Source organism: Alexandromys fortis, unplaced genomic scaffold (assembly GCF_014885135.2).
Source record: "Alexandromys fortis isolate MF-2015 unplaced genomic scaffold, M_Fortis_MF-2015_v1.1 scaffold_0, whole genome shotgun sequence".
Classification (NCBI taxonomy): Eukaryota; Metazoa; Chordata; class Mammalia; order Rodentia; family Cricetidae; genus Alexandromys; species Alexandromys fortis.
In genome coordinates, this window is record NW_026067949.1 from 35725418 (window position 1) to 35746006 (window position 20589).

Sequence of the window (20589 nt, forward strand, 5' to 3'; positions counted from 1 at the left end):
GGGGGAAGGGAGGGAGAGAGAACTGTAGTTGTTATGTAAAATTAATAAAAAGCTTTTTTTTAAAAAAAAGATGCAACTTTTCTATGAACATGCATATATATATGACAAATATGTATATGCCTATGTGTGTGCATATATATGACCATTTTTTCTTCTGATATATAATACTATACTTTCAAAGGAATGTTGCAAGTTTTATTTGGAAAGTAGCCAAAGCCGTAAGAATTTATGCTGAAGTATAGAAATTGCACCCAAATGTAATTACATAATCTCAGCATTTATTGTTTGTTTTTGAAACATCACTGGGGCTTTTACTTTATTTCCATGTGAAAAACATCAATTTAACCTTTTCTACTAAAATTGCAGTAGGTTTACAACACTTGGACTCTGTAAATTTTTATATTTAGGTTATAAAGCCATTCTTCCCCTAAATCTTTGCCTTTTTCAGATTGGCCCTCCCTTTGCTTGTTAAGGTATAAACAAATTGTGTCTATTTATACATGTTATAATGAAGGTGCCAATTAATGTTTCATGGATATGTTACATTTTTCTAATTTTTATAAGAACCTTTAAAAATCATAGTAAGATCTACAAATGCATAGCCTATTTCATAATCTTCTGTTCTGAGTATATGGTGACTCAGTTAAGCATTTCAGAAAAAGCCCATTATTTACATTATAAAAAAGCTCATCATTTACATTAATATTCTGGTGGAAGATTTTTATGAGAAAATATTTTTCCATCTTAGAGTCAAATATTGAGAGGTGAGAGAGAAGTTTCTTTGGTAAGGATTCTAAGTGCATTCATTCACTCGGAGTCCTCCACTTGCCTGTAGCTTTACAAGCTGTATTTCTCATCGTAAGACTGATGCGCTCTCCCAAGTCTATGGTTCTAGGAAAAGGTTTGCAGGAGAGGTTTCTTCTGAACAGGTCACCTCTGTGAGCTGCAAAACTAACAGAGCTATTCTGTTAATTAATGGTATCTGCTATAGCATTTGTAAGAGAAACTAACAAAACTGCTTGAAAATTCCAGTGTTATAAACTTGATGACCTCTTTTTCAAATGTAGCTACGGGTGTTCTTGCTATGGTTATTTGCACTCCTCATATTATTTTTACAGTAATTTTTGATGTTTATGCTATATTTTAAAGTGTATGATTATTTTTAAAGTATTTATTTGGTGAAATATTGTTAAAGGTGTTCAATTAAGCAAGCATGACTGCAATAAATTATTTACTTTCAGTTTGGAAAAGGTGAATAAAAGTGCTTGGCCAATACCGTACCATTAATCTATTCTCTTTTCTCCTTTCTCTCTTTACTTCTCTCTCTCCAATAGAAGTGGAACAAAAAGGTAATTAAATACCTTTCATAAATTATATACTATTTATAGGCTAAGTTGTTTAACAGCTTAACATTTAGCTAAATAATTTTGTTATTAATTCTTATTTCATGCAAATTTATTGACTACTTCTGCTGCTCAACTTCACTTTAATCTGTTTTACTGACCAGTGCTGGTTTGATCCTTTTACCTAACACCAACTAGTAATATTATAAAATCATCAACACTGTCTTTTATTTTGCTTTATTTGAAACTTAGTAATTAGAAATCCAGCAGGTATGGTAACTAATGATTGCTTTAGATTTGTTCCTCATTCTCTCTTAATTTCCCTTAGCTCTACTGTGTTTCTCCTTCTACATTAACTAACTACTGGAGAAAGGGGACAGAATACTCTTCTTAATTATCCTCAGTGCCGTTAGTGTCTGTGGCCAAGCAACTCTGAATGCACGCATTCTTACCTACAGTTAGTAACCTTGAGCCCACTATTAATGATAACATAAGGTTAACATACAATTTTGAGTTACAGAGTCACTCGTGTTTGTAGCAAAATTTCCATATGAAAACTCCTAAGTTCTATACCATGATTATTGTTTTCAATTACAAATTTATAGTGGTCCCTATCTTTGCAGAATGTGAAGGTCAACTTTTGCCACAAAACTTTTTATTTCTTTAGAAAGTAAGTCTTTGACTATCTTAGGAATGTCCTTTCATTTCAGCCACCTTTACTGTATAGCTGAGGTTCTTCCCAGACTGTTTTCCAGGGGATATGTGTTTCTAGTTAATACTAAGGACCTAATCACTAACACCAAAGGATAATCCTTTATTTGTTAAAAAGCAGGTCAGCGTCCAATTCCTTGTGGCTTCCTACTTTTTTTTCACCCAGGAAAATTCTAATCATCTCAAACCTAACAGCGGACTGCATGGTTGTTTCTTCAGTGTGTTTGCCTTGCAAGTAGATGCAAGCAACGCTTCCCAGAGCAGGTTCAGAAGGACACAGTCATCCAAAGTGGCTTCACACAAAGGGATCAAATTGTGCAATATGTTCACTCACCCAACTTCCGATTTAGAGATTCATCACTGTACTTAAGCTATGATAATCTTTGCCACGCTTTTATGTTCTATCTATCGTATGTCATAACTGAATGTGGCTCCAGGTCCCCTTTTTCCTTGTGTGCAGCTGTGCCACAGCCGCTTCAAGAACCACCCTTTGGGAAACGTTGCTCTGTAGTCCCTTCATTTCAGATGGCCCTGCCCAGCTTTCTTACCACCAAACTGACAATATTCTCCAGTGAGTTATACTAAACAACAAAAAGAATCGAATGATTCCTGTCCATTTTCCTTCTGAAGTATGAGCAGCAAAATTATAGCAAGTAATCTTGTTTTTTTTTTTCAATGCCTTTCTCATGTAACAGTAAAAGGTACATGTTTTTAAGTTCCAATAATACTGTACTTAACAGGACGTTTTTAACTGATTAAAATCTAGATCCTGTTTTTTTTTTTCTGTAACCTTTCACTTTCTTCTTCTCTTCTTCTTCCTTTCCTTTCTTTCTCTCCCTTTCTCTTTTTCCTTCCAGTATCCATCCATCACTCATCTTTAATTGAATGGGTTGCATGCTCTGTGTGTGTTGCAACAGCTTTGAGAGCCACCTCCCCCTCCCCTTTTTTTGCTGAAAGATTCAGTGGCCAGTGTTGCAGATCTTTTCTTTTCCTTTATTCAAATGATAATAATGTGGAATATCAACTTATTAATGATTAATAACTATCAAACCGTCAATTTCATCAGAGTGGAAACAATGGATTATCATTTTCAAATGAGATAGAGTTCTTCATTGAACTAAAAAAGCATCATGTGTAAAGTTGGTACTTGGTAATATGTCTATAGAACTCATAGACATATGCTACACTTCAGACATGCACCAAAATATGTGTTTGTAAAGGAAAAACTCAGAAAAGCACAGCTGCTTCTGAAAAGGCTAACATTTTTCCAACAAGTGACATCAAATTGTTTGAAGATAAAAATACAAAATTAATGTGGAAAAATGCTTTGTATAACAAACAGTATTGCCACAATATAAGTGGTGGTGGGTATCACTTGTTGGAGTTGTGTTCTGTTTGCTAAAAATGAAAGCACACAAAAGGAGATTCAATTAATATATTTGTTATTATAACTTTCCCTCCTGACAGTTTTTCTTTGTCCTGGACTGCTAAAAGGAGTGTACCAGAGTGAACACTTGTTTGAATCGGACCACCAGTCTGGGGCATGGTGCAAAGACCCTCTACAGGCTTCCGACAAGATTTATTATATGCCCTGGACCCCCTACAGAACTGATACCCTGACAGAGTATTCATCCAAAGATGACTTCATTGCTGGAAGGCCAACAACGACCTACAAGCTCCCTCACAGAGTGGATGGCACTGGATTTGTAGTATATGATGGTGCCCTGTTCTTCAACAAGGAACGTACCAGGAACATAGTAAAGTTTGATTTACGGACTAGGATAAAGAGTGGAGAGGCGATCATAGCAAACGCCAATTACCATGACACATCCCCATACCGATGGGGTGGCAAATCTGACATAGACTTGGCAGTGGATGAAAATGGATTATGGGTAATCTATGCAACAGAACAAAACAATGGCAAAATTGTCATTAGCCAGTTGAACCCTTATACCCTACGGATTGAGGGGACATGGGACACAGCGTATGATAAAAGGTCAGCTTCCAATGCGTTTATGATTTGTGGAATTCTGTATGTGGTCAAATCTGTATATGAGGATGATGACAATGAGGCCACTGGTAATAAGATTGACTACATTTACAACACCGACCAAAGCAAAGATAGCCTGGTGGATGTACCCTTTCCTAATTCCTACCAGTACATCGCAGCTGTGGATTACAACCCCAGGGACAATCTGCTTTATGTTTGGAATAACTACCATGTTGTGAAATACTCTTTGGACTTTGGACCTCTGGATAGTAGATCAGGTAAGTTTGATTTGGGGTACTTTTCAGAGAAAAACTACTATTTGTTCTCAATAAGCTGCTTCGTGAAGTTTTAATTCCCTATGCAATCTTCTGACTTGAGTATCTAACACATAATATTAATTGTGCTTATTTTGGAAAGGTTGGTTGTTGTCTAAGAACACAGACCTATGAGAAATTGACTCTGTCCCTTACCTAGTTCGACTCCTACATCATCCTGCTTTCTTTGAGTTATATTTGTCTTTATCATATAGTTACTTCTTTCATAATGAAATAGAGAAAATTTCTGCTTATATTGTATGCTGTTCTTTCACATTAATTGTAGAATGTTCTTGAGAATTTTTTTTTCCATTTGGAACATATCAAAATGTTAACTTGGCATAATGCTTTCTTGAGCTAGGTGCCAACAACTTGACCCAACGAAGTACGTTGCATAAGACCAACCATCAGGGAAGTGGGAATTAGTTGAAAGTATGTGTCTCAGCAAACTTAATAGTAACTCCATAAGTACACAGTTCACATGTTTTAATGAATGACAATAATTCAAAACACTGTCCTGTTTAAGCTTGAGATCATCTTTAATTTCAATTATTTAAATGGTTCCCTCTTCCAGAACCCGCTATTGACTTTTAATATTATATAAAGATGATTGTAAAAATCTTTAATAATTTTCATTTTTTTTATTATTAGATTTTTTTTTACTAGGCATGGTGGCTCATGCTTGTAATCTCTGCACTTGGATGGCTGAAACAGGAAAATTGCCAAGGATTCAGGCCAGTCTAAGTAATGTGGAATTCTAGTCAAGCGTGGGCCTCAGTCTGTGACATTAACTCAAAAATATGCTCAAAAAATAAGTCAGTAAAAGTTTAATTTTGTAACATGCCGTAGTACTGTTGTCCAAGTTAACGTGTACTAGAGAACACAGAAGAGTATGAATTTTGGTAGTAATATAGGAATTAAAAATAAATTATTTATTTCAAGTAGAGTTTAGTTTTTGTTGGGCAGTGGTGGCACATGCTTTTAAACCCAGCACTTGGTAGGCAGAAGCAGATGGATCACTGAGTTTGAGGCCAGCCTTGTCTCCAGGACAGCCAGAGCTACATAAAGAAACCCTGTCTTGAAAAAAATCAAAAATAAATTAAAAGAGTTTAGTTGTTACTATTTCTCATTTTCTGAATTATGTGCCATACCCTTCTGAGCATGCTATTTTATTGTCTAATTTAACCCTTTACACACAGTACTCACAGAGAACTGATGAGCTAGCTTCATTCACCTTTGTATTATGAACATGTCTGATCATAATTTCTTCGCAGACTTTAATATAGTGTTTTATAGAAATAGGGCATAATTGGCTTATTTTCTTTTTTATTTATTTTATTTATTTTTCCATTCAAAAATTTCCACTTTTTCCCCTCCTCCCATTGCCCTCCCGCTCCCCCACTCACCCTCCTTCTGCTCTTCAACCAAGCCAATTGCAACATGATAACACCAGAAACCAGATTACAATCGGCTTATTTTAAATGCACAAATGTATAATGGCTTTCCACCTCTTCCTCGAAGAAACTGACAAATTTGGTAGCATCTTTTCTAATCCTTAAAGATCTTCAATCAGTGATGTCATGTCTTTCCACAATTAGCAATGCTGATGTTATGTCGAATTAACTTTTCTACAATGAAAAGTCTCTGGCTGCAGCATCTCTAGTAACAAGTTCTAGCATCTCTTGCAAAAGATAAATGATAACTCTCCGAAACGACATTCCCAGCTGTACGACATGCTGGTAAGACTCTTAGACTCAGCCCTTCTCAGCTGAGAACACAGACACAATCGATAAATTGGAGAATTGTATGAAGTCTGTATCTCACCGATCTGACCATTTTAAATGAAAATTTGTATTTTTCTGTGATCATACTGTTTATGAATAATATGTAATCTTTTTGCTTTACTCCACTGTGGCATGAAGTAATTCCTAGTGGAAACATTTTATTCTTGGTTTGCAGTGCAAGAATAAAGGGGCAATAACATCTCAAGTTTCATTGAACTAATAGATTTTGTCCTATTTTTATCTGAATAACATTCTAAAATTTACTAGTATTCATAGTAATTCAAAGTATTAATAAACACATTTATATTAATTTATTTATTTACTTTTGGTTTTGTTCTTAGAGGAGGATTTCTCTGAGACTCAGTTCTGGGGAACTTGCTTTGTAGACTGGCCTCAAACTCACTGAGATCTGCCTCCCAAGTGCTGGTATTAACGGCATGTGCCACCACCACCCAGTTAACACAATTCTTCATCCAGACTTTATAAATTAACCTCGAAGAATACTGTACCTTCATTTCAACGTATTTAGACACTTGCCCAAAATAGGTCTGGTATGCACCCAAAAACTTTATACATGTTTGTATATAATCTCTCCACATATAGAAACAGAAATATACATATATTTATATATAGATAAGAATTGCATTAATTGTTTATATAAGGAAAAATGTACTTCTCATTTAAAATTATTTCTCTGCTTATGGGAGTTAAAATGTAGGACATCTTGATGGCATATATTAGTGCCACATTCATTCAGATGCTGTTTTTGAAGAGAAAAATATTAAGAAATTATAAATTTCATTTTAATTGGACTCTTTTAAGAAAAGAGATTTGGTTTTCATTGTATTTGATTGTTCACACTTAAAACTTTGTCCACTTTACAAACAGTGGAATTTCACCTGTATTGAATTTGTCAACATAATCACCAAAAAAAGTATCAATTTGCATGCATGGATGCTCAAATTAAAAAGGTAGTACTCTGTCATTGGACCTACTGCAATTTAGAGGTGGAAAAAATAACTGTAGAAGTAAATTTTATGCATGGTATGTGTGGATATGAGGATTTCAATTAGCATTAATAGGAGCTGTTCATCTTATTCCACAAAAACAGCTTTAGCTGGGTATTTTTCAGAGTAAATTACACTGGTGTTTTTCAAAGCAGCTGCCTGGTGTGAATTCGTACTGTCATTTTTGTTATGGGTCTTCTTGTGTCTGGATACAAAAATCTCAATTTAAAGAAAATAGTGTAGGGCCAAAAATGGAAGGGAAGGAGGCACGGAGGAAGAGAGGGAGGGAGGGAGGAAAGGAGGGAGGGAGGGAGAGAGGAAGGAAGGAAGGAAGAAGTAGAAAAGGGGAAAGAACAAAGGCAAAATGTACTTGCTGCCTGCTGGTATTCAACTGAGGATTTTTCTCTAATTTAAGTTATGTTTTGTTAAGAGGTAGAACTCTCAAGTTTTCATGGAAAGGGTTACTTTTGTTTTATTTTTGCTGTATGAAACTATTCTGTACCACACAAGACTTACTCTGGGAAGATAAAGTGCAAACATTCCTCTCTTGAATCTATAGAAAGAGACTCAACCATGCTTCCCAATAGGCAACATCTGCCTTCGAACCTGAACACGAGAGTCTAAGGACCTGGCTTTGAATTCTACCCTGGCTTCTTTTTTTTTTTTTTTTTTTTTTTTTTGAGACAGGGTTTCTCTGTAGCTTTTTGGTTCCTGTCCTGGAACTAGCTCTTGTAGACCAGGCTGGCCTTAAACTCCCAGAGATCCGCCTGCCTCTGCCTCCCAAGTGCTGGGATTAAAGGCGTGCGCCACCACCGCCCGGCCTACCCTGGCTTCTTGTCTGATTATCCATAGTTTCAGTCTTGGGTTTGACAACTGTGGAATAGGAAAATCATGTCTATCGTAATATATTGTTAAACTTTAATTAGATGATGTTTATTTGATACATTAAGAATCTTAGTCTGATGACTGCAGGGCAACTATTACCCATATTATGTATTTATAATAGAAAGATGTTGGTCTCTGTGGCCACTGCTTTTGTGTTGTGTTTAGTTTATGAGGCAGTTTTTGGAGTAGTGTCGGTGCCATCTTTTCTCCTCAGAACTATTCTATGACGTGTTGAAGCCATTTTTTCAATTCTAATCCCTTCCTCATCTCCCAGCAGTAAATTAATTCTCCAGCACAGACTGGGAAGACTCTGTTTAGTCCCTTCACACAACGTCTATGTTTGCTTTCTTCTCCAACGGAAAATCTCTGGGAAACAGATTGTTTTCAGCAATATGTATGTAAAGAAATTAGTTTTAATCAACTCATATAAAATTTTAATTCAAATGCTCAATTTAGACTATAAGTGAAGATCTCTTGCGAACATAGTTAGGGTTTATTCTTCTTAGAAAAGCTTAGAAGTTTAATGTTTGTTTCTGGTTTTTCTCAGAAAACATTAGTTTCAGAACGTTAACCTCTCCTCGTTTATTAGGCATTTATCAAATACAAAATTGTCAGCGTTCGTGTGGTTTTTCAGCATGAAATTAGTGTGAAGATAGCTAGAAACATGCACTGATGCTGCTATTTAATATTCATTTTAAGCATTCAATTATATCAGAAAACCATTTTTTAGAAATATTAATAATGTGATATGCTTCACATTAAGGAATTCAGTATGTATAATTTCCAAATACAAAACCCATTTTTGGAGGCATGTTAATAGCACTTGAATTCACACTGAGATATGCTCGTTGATATTGTTTAGTCATTTCTGTCTATAGTCTTTGTTGACTGATAAACAATAGATGTTCCATAATGATTTGCTGAAGGATTTCAGAATTGCATGAGTAAATGAAATTGTCTATACTTGCTTGTTCCGTCTACTGTGAGAATGAAAATCTTTTTCATGCAATCCCTGGCTGGTCTTCTCAGTGTATGCCTAAAGCATCTATTACCTGGAAGTTATATGAAGTCCTGACATCCTCCCCAGTCCCACCTCCACTTCTTTATTATGTGTAAAAGTTTAGAGACTAGAGAGGTGGCTCAGCAGTTAGGAGCACTGACTGCTCTTCCTGAGGACCTAGGTTTGGTTTTCAGCATGCACACAGCTGGTACCAACTCTCTGGATCTCCATTTCAAAGGCATCTGGCTTCTTCTCTAGCTTCTGTGGGTGCCAGATGTGTATGTGGTGTACAGACATACATATAGACCAAATACCCATTCACATTAAATAAATAAATAAGTAAACAACTTAAAAATAAGTTGAGCTCGTGTAAAAGAGGAGTGCTAAAGCAAATTAACACCTAATATAATTTCTTGCAAAAGAAATTGAGAGAAATTAAAGTCCGTGGTCCTATAATAGGGCAGAAAGTATTCAGTTGCTTGAAGAATTTTTTGTTATGAAAAATCTCCAGTTAACAGGTTGCACAGACTCCTTCAACTTAAAGAAAATGAAAACTGTCTTATATTTAATGTGGGCTTGGTGGTTGCCCTCTACTGAAAATGCATTTTGTGTGAAAACAAGAGACTCATTGTTGGGTAACCTGTAAAAGAAACCTTTTTCAGCAGTCACGGTAGTTTAAACTGGTTGTGAAGGACCTGTTTGTCTGGGTTGGGCAGAGTCCCAGGCCTGTAACTATTAAGTCTAGGATTTTCTCCAGAATGTATTTTTTTGACTGTCTATATCCTCTCATATCAAACGTCATCATTACCTCAGTCACCTGTTGTCGACCTTGTCCATTAGCCTTCTCCTAGGAACACTTGACTATTTCATAGATGGTTTGAGTTACTCTGATATGGGAATCATATTTCTAAGCCTGACATTGGGCACCCAGCCGTCTCACTCGCTTTAGTCATTGCTCTCTCTCTTAGCTGCTTTTCCTCCCAAGCCATTTGGTGCTAAAAATCAATATTTATTGCTGCAGTGGATTGATTGGTGAGATGTTTCCTTTGACTCTCACCATTTACTCCTAAACTATTCATATAAAAGTCTAGGTATCCCTTGTTAAATATACAAATATTTCCCAAGATTTCCTTCAGAAGGAAAATCAAGCTAGTTACACAAAGAGAGATGCCTAGCCTGAAAATGTCTCTAACTTACTGTGTCTAAGATACAAAAGTTCACTGTTGGGAATGGGTGACAAACACGCGAGACGGTAAGTCCTAATGAAGGAATGCTGAAGACAGGTGTTACAAGCTTAGCGCGTTCCTCTTTCCAAATACAACCCACAATTTCGCAGGCAGCCCTAGAGATTATGCAAATGAGCATCTCTGCTATAAGCTGAAGAGAGCAGGCTCTAAAGAAACAACACGGAGTCTGAGCACAGCCACTGAACAATGCAGATTGTTAGGTGTACCTTCTGTCCTTATAATATGCTAATTAGTGCATTTGTGTCTCCCGCAAAAGCTCTGGCTATGTCGTGATGAATAAGAACTTTAAACACACATGACACCTCGTTAAAATGTAATTTTCCCATCATATATCTGAGCCCTTTACTTTGACAGCTGAGTAATATGAGTGCTGGGCAGAGCATCCTGAACATTTTTGAAAGTGCCACATGTTGGATAGGCAGCTGAATCTGCTAGCTGAATAGCTTACTTATATGGGGTGTACTAGAGACAGGAAATAGAATGTGAAAACACTGGGTTCCTCCGCCAGACTCGTCCTCTTAGGGGTCAGTTCTCAGTTCCACTTGAGATGCCATGCCGTCTCCAAAGTTTGCTTCACCTCCATCTTTGCAAGCCGAGCGAAATCTGCAAAAAGGAAAACACTCCACAACTTGTTGCTAATCTCAGCCCCAGCTGGAGATTTTGCTCATCAGCTGTTTCCCTGTGTGGGAGAACTCCCTCCCATTCTTCCCAGGCTTCTCCATTGCCTGTGGTGACAGCTGCTGCTGACTGACATGGCTGTTGCTGCATTCCCAGGAAGTACAGAGAAAACTTAACAAAATTTTCCTGCTCTGTGTCAGCCGAATTCTCTTCCACCATTTTTACCTTTCCTGTATATTTTTTTCCTTACCACTAAGGGTTAAGCTTTGGAGAATGACACCATCTGCTTTTCGGACTCTGAATATAAAAACTCTAGTTTGGTTAAAAAGCAAAGCCATGCCTCACTCTCTACAGCTGTGCACAGCCTGTGTTTCTTATGAATCTGACGTCTAAATGACCTTCCTAGTAGAGGTGCTGCTGACAAAATGAATCATGGATGCAGGATTCCTTTCCTTCCTACAAAGTGAAGTCTCCAATAAATGAATACCTTTTAGAAGATGATGAAAATTATTTCTACACTGAACCTTCAGGGACGTACAAAGACGAATTCTTTCCGAACGAGTGTTCTCATGCACACTCCAGCTGTGTCTTCTGGAGCTGTTGCGTTGCTCATTAGCATGTCCACCAGAGGGCAGGCAGGTGGAACTGAAGTGATTTTGCAGCTCCATATGAGCCCTCCTGTGATGTTTGGCAACAGTAGCAAGGGTGTGATTGCTGAATAGGAAGGTGGGGAGGGTGTGCCCTTAATCTCATCCTTTTGGCCGTACTAGCACAGATGAAGCAGAATCTGCTACATTACATATGAGCTGCTAAAATTGCTATGCCTGATGATCCCTGCTTAATGTCCAATTTGAAATATTTGAAGTGGTAGCCAAGAACCTTAGATAAGAGCTTGCAAGCATGACTTTTAAAGTACAGATCTACTTCTTTCTTAGTAACTGTTTTTCCACTAGAAATCTAAAGTCTCCAATAATTTTGATAAATGCCATAACTGAAGATACATAAATGGTAGATAGATAAAAATCTGTACTATTGTCTGGTTCTATAGAGTGAGACCTGTTATCAGATCTCTCTGAAAACAAATGGAGAATATTTCTTTATATTTGCTTTGGAAGAGTGCGGTATCTCTTCATGCTCTTTACGTAACAGGACAAATTTACAAATACTGTCTATCTATGAATATTGCTGACGGTACAAACCGAAACTCTCTTTTACCTTTTCTGCAAAGTGTTTCATCAACTAAATGTTTTAGCTGTAAAACTCAATCTTTTAAAAAATAATCTTACCCAGAAAAATACTAGCAACCTATAAATGCAAGAAAATAGTTAGCTGTGTATGCAGTTTTTGTCAGTCTAGTCAATCTGATGTTCAGTTTCACCATGTTGCCTCTATTCATGCTTTAGAAGAATGAGCAGTCATAACAAATGCAAGGGAGGTCAGACAAAATATACGTATGAAGAATTAAGTCCAAGTAAATAAGGTGAAGTAACCAGTGCAAGAATATACCAAAGCTAAAGTAGAGTGAAGGCAAACAAACATGTCTGCTATTTTCGAACACCCTCCAGACCTGGATAACTTTTAGATTTCACATACCTTCGAAACACTGGAAAATTATCAGTTCCATGTAACTCAGACTATTACATCGACATCAAATGTAGATGTAAATTTCAAAGATGCCTCAATTGGAATCATAAAGATGTGATGCTTTTATATTTACATCTCAAAACTTACCCGTGGCACGCAGCCTAAAAGAAGATGATAGTGTGGTTTGTGAAATGGAGTACAGTGATGTGGTAGCTTCTTGGAAATACTTGAAGAAGCAGATTTAATTATTGAAGGATTAGAAGGATTAGTTGGAAACTTTGCAGAGATTCTGAGCAATCTGAAGGACTTTAGAGATTTGAGGACTAGATCTTTATTAGATTTAGACCTACTTAGCATGTTATATCCATTTTCTGAATTCAGATGCATTACTAACTACACTTTCATGCTCATTATGTTTGAACAAAATTGGCAAAATGATAAAAATTATAATAGAGAAATGCAAAAAGAACAAGGAAGACAGAAATATAAAGATAATAAACTTATTTTTCTTTTGGTGTTCAAATGGACAGTAAATGAATGAGGTGTATTTCCTTACAAGGAAGTAATGAGCTACCATGTACTTTAATTTGTTAAAAATTACTTTCCAAGGCTGATTTAACTGAACAACTAAGGTTCATAAAATGATTAAGGACAATGTGAGGGATGCTTATTCATTTATAATTTAATGTGAAGCATGTAAACCATTTCTGAAAACAATTTAGCTATAGTTACATAGGAGAATTTTCTGAAAACAATTTAGGTCTAGTTACATTGGAGAATTTTTTTTGCCTTTCAAAATTATCTGCTGAGATTTCATAACCAAAGAGCAATTAATGAGATAAAAGAATATACATCTTTGCTCTTAGTTTATTTTTTATGGAAAAAAGAGCCTCAGCAAGGAATGGAATACATAAAACCAAAGAAGACTGTTTGAAGTTCCATGTTTTAATACTACATTTGATGAAAATGGAAGACTATAAAAAAGATGATAGGGTAAAGTGTCTTAGGATTCACAAGGTCCCCTTTGGGATTTGGACGAACAAATGAAAAATGACAACATATTATTGAGGAAATAGTTGTGAAAGAAAGGGCCTTGCCCTATTTTTGATGTTTTCTTATTTGGGCTAAGGATAAAATAACTGCGAAGCACTCATCTCATCCATGATGGCTATATTCATGTAGAAGCAGAATTCACAAATATCACCAAATTCCACATGAACTTTGTCTTCCCTATGCCTTCACATTGGTGATGACATTAATTTATGATTTGGGCACAGTAGGAAATTGATAACAAATAATAAAAAAAAATACTTTTGTTACAGAGGTTTCTGTCTCGCTCTGTCCTTAAGTTATTCAGTACCAATGAAACACACAGAAGTTTATATTAACTATAAACTGTTTGGCTTATTAGTTCAGGCTTCTCATTAACTCTTACACCTTACATTAACACATAATTCTTGTCTGTGTTAGCCACGTGGCTTGGTACCTTTTATCAGTGAGGCATTCTCATCTTACTTCCTCTTTGTCTCCATGATGACTACAGATTGAGCCTTTCCATTTCCCAGAATTCTCCTATTCTGGTTGCCCCTCCTATACCTCCTCCCTGGTCACCCCACGTATACTTCCTGCCAATCAGTGTTTTATTAAACCAGTACAAGTAGCAAATCTTTCCAGGGTACAAGACCATTGTCCCACAACATACATTACCTGTCTCATAGACATGGTACTGTGATGTCATATTAGCTGACCTGGTAAACTGGGCAAGTGGGGAGAAGTACAGTGTGGATCTGTAGGAGAACTGGGATGTTTCTCACCCCTGGAACACAAGTGGTTTGGAATACAAATCATTAATTATTTCTGGTATTTTTCATTTACTATTTTTGGAGAGAAGTTGACCATTGAAAACTAAAGTCAAAAATAAATAAAATTTTCATTGAGAGATTCTATTCTAGTTTTAAAAGTCCTCAGCATGCTAGCTAGAGTTTGTTTCCATCTCTTGATTAGAGAGTCCTGGAGTAGTACATAGCATGTTCTTGAGTTTACTCCCACAGAAAGCGTATAATGAAATAATTTAAATGTCCTACTGGCAAAGCAGATATACTTCTGTTGCTGCATTCTAGTACTTAGTATAGTGAAAATCTCAAACCACAGTGGCTTGCATTTGATTTCATTATGAGGACAGAAAAGAGGAAAAAGATAAAAAACAAAATCTTAAGTATAAATACACTTTTGTTCAATTTGAATGAAATGAAGGCCGACTATTATAATCATTGTGAAATTAAAAATTTGTACTTTTAGTTTAATGCTAAAATTACTAGGATAGGGCATTCATTTTCTCATAGAACGGTGTAATTATCGCCTCTTTTGTAGCCTAGCTCTTCCCAGGAACTAATATGTTCATTGAAGGCAATTCAGTGAGTGCTTTTGATGAAGGAACCAATGCTGGCAGGCAAAGTCATGTTCATATCAAAAACTGTAGAGAGCTAGTAGGGCTATGGATTACAATTTTGTTTAATCATTTGGAAAGAAAACACTTTTTTGTTTTTGTTTTTTGTTTTTAAAGACAGGGTTTCTCTGTGTAGCTTTGAAGCCTGTGCTGGAACTCGCTTTGTAGAGCAGGCTGGCCTCAAACTCACAGATAGACCTGCCTCTGCCTCCCGAGTGCTCGGATTAAAGGTGTGCAAACGCCATTGCCTGGCTAGCAAACACGTTTATTGAAGCAACTGTTTTAAATGTGCTGGAAAAAATAGAAATACTTGTTCATATATTTTGTGTAACAAAAGTATGAATGCATAAAGAGTACATACATGCCATCCCTGTGGTCAGATGGAGCTCAGATTATGCACTGGAGATGTGGTACAAATTTAAACGGTCGGATTGCACCCTAGATTAAATCAGAAGTTGTGAGAGAAGATCCTAGTTTCTATTTTCAACAAGAAACTAAACATTCTTAATATTCTTAATAAGAACCCGATCCTTAGTAGATTAACAACGGGTATGAGAATGCCGTCACATTTTGACGTTTTCTTTTTCTGTGACTTTTTTTGTTTTGTTTGTTTGTTTGTTTGTTATTCGAGGCAGGGTTTCTCTGTAGCTTTGGACCATGCTCTGGAAATAGCTCTTGTAGACCAGACTTATCCCGAACTCACAGAGATCCGCCTGCCTCTGCCTCCCGAGTGCTGGGATTAAAGGTGTGCGCCACTACCACCGCCTGGGTTCTGTGATTATTTTTGACTATCGTCTTTGTATGTGGTTGACAACCTCCAATTTACCAACTCACTACAAGAAGAATATGTAGTCGCTCTGGGAACATGTTAAAATGCCAATTCTCTACCTGCTCCCTGCAATGTGTCTCATCAGAGTCCTAAAACATGAATTCATTGCTTCGAGAGAGCCCTGAGAACAATATTTTTAAAGGAGATTCTGTGTTAGATAAGGAAGCCCAGCTATAGGTGCCTAACACTATAGCAGCGTTTCTGCCTTGGCGTGAGGACTTGTCTGAGTTCATCAGTCGTCTGTAGAGCCATGCGTTTGCTGCCGCCTCTGTGGGCTCAGGCAGCTCCGACAAGGAACTCCATCACTTTGTTTCATTAAATGGCCCTGCTTTGTGTTCTCACGAAATTACAGTCTGGGTGGTTGTCAGCGAGGAGAGCAGCAGCCTGATCCAGGGTAGACATGTCCCTTTGTGAGCTTGTCCTGGCGAAGCAGGGTGCCATTTATCCTCACCTTGAATAGCTGGGGAAAACCTGCACAGTGAGAAGGGCTCTGAGCCTAGGCAGTCATGCAGAGCTCTGCAAAGGATCGTGCTCTGTTCGCGTGTTTGAAGGGTGTTGTAAGGGGTGGGCAGAAAGACAAATTAGAGCTGATACTGTAGTCGGAGGTATTTTGTAATGTAAGCAGTGGGGCTCCATGCTTACCGCAGGTAAATCCTCGCGTCTCCATATTTTCAGGCAAAGGTATATTTCATTCTGAAAAATGGAATTAAGTACAACCTGAATTTTTCATTTCGGCTGCTAATCTTTGCAGGTGTACTAACATATAATGTGTCACACATGACGGATACTTTCTTCCAGCCGTTTCACTGATTTCCCTAAGCATGGGCGGGGAAAACACTGTTCTAAGCTGTTGTGTTGCTGCCTTGAGACCCACCACTCCTTCTGGCCGTGCTAATTTATTCTGCCTCCTCAGACGCAGCGTGAGTGGCACTTTTCCTTGCCTGGGGAGATCTCAGTGGATGCACAGATCCTGAGAGGCTGCCACCCCAATCAGGATGATGCATAAACTCTTGGCCAGCTTTAGTATTCTCATTTTTCTCTTTGAAAACAGAAACAGCTGTTGAGCCTGACCCAAGTGAACGAAACATTCTGTTATATTTATGGGACTCTAATACCATATATGTTTTTTTCAAGATTCATATTTTTAAATCTGTGTGGGTATGTGTACACGTGGACACACGCACATATGTGTGCAGGCACACTTGGAGGCAAAGGATGTTGCCAGATTCTCTGCAGTTATTGGCAGTTGTTCTCCACCCACTGTGGGTGTTGGAGAGCAAACTCAGGTCCTCTGAAAGAGCAGCCATAACAGTGGAGCCATATCTACACCCTGTGTGTGTGTGTATGTGTGTGTATGTCTCTGTGTGTGTATATGTATGTATGCATCAGGTATGTGTGTATATACACATATTTTTAAAGTTGACCATGAAAGTATCATTGCGTGCAATGAAATAACGTTTAATTCATTTATTAATTTTAGGCAGTTTCAGTGTTGAAGCCCAGACTAGGCTGGCCTAGAACTCATGGTTCTTTTGTCTCAGCCTCTTGAGTGCAGGAATTCTAAGTGTTCTCCCACACTAGACAAAAAGGTTGTATTTAATGGAAACATCTCTTTATTTTAACCTCCCCTTTGGCCTCCTTTTCTTCTTTTGAATTATCATTTGGCAATACATCTACGATTATTGTAGGAAGAAATACAGTGTGGGCTGCAGCCTAAGATGCATGAGCTCCCACTAACTCTGATGTCACCCGCTCTAATGACTCTTTTTATCATAGAGAGTAGGAATGATATTCACTGATTGTAGCTGTAGCATTGGCCATTATATGTGGAGCTTTATAAACAATGAGCAACTGTATCATTGTTTATATTGCATAATTTTGTTTATTCATTTTAAGAGTTTTGTGACAGTAGTGTTGCTTCATAGCACATTTATGGTAATGAAGAAGTCAATTAGCAATATTGAGCAAGACTTGAAAACATAAGTCATAGTAAGTAGTGTTAAAATATTGATGGTAGTCATCTGTAGATAAACAAAATAAGCTTCAAGCAAAGTGGGGAAATGGTCAGCGTATTTAAAAATATTTGAGAATCCTTTGGTGTTATTTCAAAAAAAGAAAAAAACTGGTACAGACAAATACATACTCTTTAATATACCTAAATGATAACTGTTACTTCTCTCATCATTTTCCTTCTCATGCCTACAATCCCCCTGTGGGAGAAAATGGACATTTCCTCTAGCAACAAAAACAACAACAACAAAACAGACATTTTAAATAATAAAATCAACATGATAGAGAAAGACAACTCTGCCAGTAAAAGAGGCAGGCAGCTCACCCAGGATACTGGAATTCTAGGAGCTAACTCAGACATATTGATAGGAACAGTCTGGGTATTTAAAGAAGTCTTAATTCAAACACTAGGAGATCCATAATTGGAAAGAATCCCATAGTGACTGCTGATTTCTCCTCTAATTATAAGGGAGTTTGTTGTGTCATAAACCCACTTAAGCACTCTGGGTTCTGATAGGAAAAGTGTCCCCAGGCTCTACGAGCAGACTGGGTGTTACCAGAAATTCACTTCAGCGGTCCAAGCATTAGCCTGTCATGTAGTAATCAATACAGTGATGTTGAAACCCTGTCAGGGTGTTTAAATGTGACATCCATTCGGCCCGCGGGTTCCAAAAAGGTTAAACTTGCACTTCACACAGGTGACTTAGTATATTCTCTCACCCATTGGGGGTTTTATTATGATGATAGAAAATGATACTACTGCAATATTTTCTGATAGCATCATTAGCTATGCCTCTGGGTGGGAGCCAAGCATACAAAAAGAATAAGTACGTGCTGGGTTCTCGTAGACCTAAGGGGGTGTTTTTAATGAGAAAAGAGATATTTTTTATTTGTTTATAAATGTCAGAAATATGCATCTCATCTAAGTAGAATTTGCCAAAAGTTATCAAAGCCAAGAAATATACGACAGGGAAGAGACGTTTTGAAAAGTGCCAGTTCTAGATGATATTTTAAACTTCTTCATCAATGTTCTGCCTAGATGAGTTATGACCACACTCAAAATATTTGATTTCATTTTTTAACACTGGGTGAGTCTGTATTTTGTACAAAACACTTAACTAAGTCTTTAGTAGCTAAAGTTTGAGCCTAGGCTCCTTGGATATGAAAGGATACTATTTAGTTACAAAGGCAACACTAGGTGAGTGTGTATTTTGTACAAAACACTTAACTAAGTCTTTAGTTGCTAAAGTTTGAGCCTAGGATCCTTGGATATAAAAGGATACTATTTAGTTACAAAGGCATCAGTTGAAATCAAGGCATGCTGAGAAAACATGCTATAAAATTTGTGTTTGACATAGATTTATTCTTAGCTAAATAAGATATTTAGCAAAATCTCATTTGATATTCAGATGAGGAAATGTTGACTAGGTAAGAATGTATTAAGCTCTATGAGTTTTTTCAATATTTGATAGTTTTAATGAAAAAATGTCAATTTCTTGTAACATGGCTCAGAATAGTAAATCAGTGACTTCATTGATGAGAGCTAGACTAGAAAGTGCTTTCTTGTCCTTCATTTACTCCCCCACAGTGTCGTTAATCATTCATGTTAGTGAAGATGTCAGTGCTATGCAAACTGCATTGCTATATGACAGATTTCAGAGCAGGAACAATCTTAGCATACTGGGTGATAAAGTCAGAAATCAAATTGATTTGTAAATCCACATAACAATAATTTTAAATAGAAAAATATAATCTGCTGAAAAAGAGTGTTAAATATAAAGTGTATGTGTATGTTTAGGTGTACACACACCTAAAAAGATATAGATAGGTTGATAGATAGATGATAGATAGATAGATAGATAGATAGATAGACAGACAGACAGACAGACAGACAGATAGATAGATAGATAGATAGATAGATAGATAGATAGATAGATGATAGAAGCTTCACATGCTGAAATTATGTATGGAATAATGACTCATTTTGGATCACTTTTGTGTGATATGCTGAGATTTAGTAAACAGAGCCATATTTATATCTGTGAGGTCTTCTAGGTTCAGTTGGTATCAAAAGCTTAAAATTTGAGTTGAGAAAGACCAATGCAGTTTTCAGCTACCTTGGCTATCAGCAACACAATAGTAATGTGGAATACAGGTGAGGAGTTTCATGCTTTCTCCATTTCTTCATACTGCTGATTACATTGCATTCAGAACCTCTGGGCACCAACTATTATAAAGCACTTGTGTGAGAGCTGGTCTAGTGGATGCTTGGGTGGTGTGTACTGCAGGGACTCTGAACCATTTGATGAAAGATCAGAGGTTTAGCTAACAGTATGACACTCATCTGGGCTCACAAAGGGCCTCAAAACCTACTATTTGGTATCATAACCCATTAAGGGTCTATGAGCTTCCTCATCATCACATGTGAAATTATAACAGCGTAGGCATTTCTGACTTGTTAGGGAAAGGAAGTTAATATGTTGGAAATTTTTCAAACAACTGATACATAACTTCCAAATAAAGTATTAGGTATAAATAAAGACAAGAGTGAGTAACTGTTGGTATACAGGTAGATAAATTGTGGGAATGCTGAGGAATGCAACAGATGTCTTCCACTATGCCATGAAAACTCTCTGGAAAAGAAAGCATTTAGTCTTCATTCCATCAGTGGAGCCTAAACATGTGGGAATAAACAATGTATAAGAATGCATTTTATCCTTTGGCAGTTTAACACTGTGCTTCTGTACTACTGTCCCAACCTTGGTCATTTCAAAACGATGTAAAATTTTCAATTAACTTCCACAACTCTGCTCCTTGACAA

General features: G+C 37.0%; 1 protein-coding gene across 6 annotated transcripts in view; it reads left to right on the plus strand.

The window, feature by feature from the left end:
• Positions 1 to 20589, plus strand: part of Adgrl3 (adhesion G protein-coupled receptor L3) — a 734036-nt gene that overhangs the window by 440680 nt on the left and 272767 nt on the right. For 5 of the 6 annotated variants that reach the window (XM_050149593.1, XM_050149588.1, XM_050149591.1 and 2 more), the window contains one exon: positions 3522 to 4322. In XM_050149593.1, coding sequence (XP_050005550.1) covers positions 3522 to 4322 — 801 coding nt within the window. Of the gene's footprint in view, positions 1 to 1226; positions 1350 to 3521; positions 4323 to 20589 lie in introns of those variants that run through there. The other variant, XM_050149592.1, reaches the window with a different exon arrangement.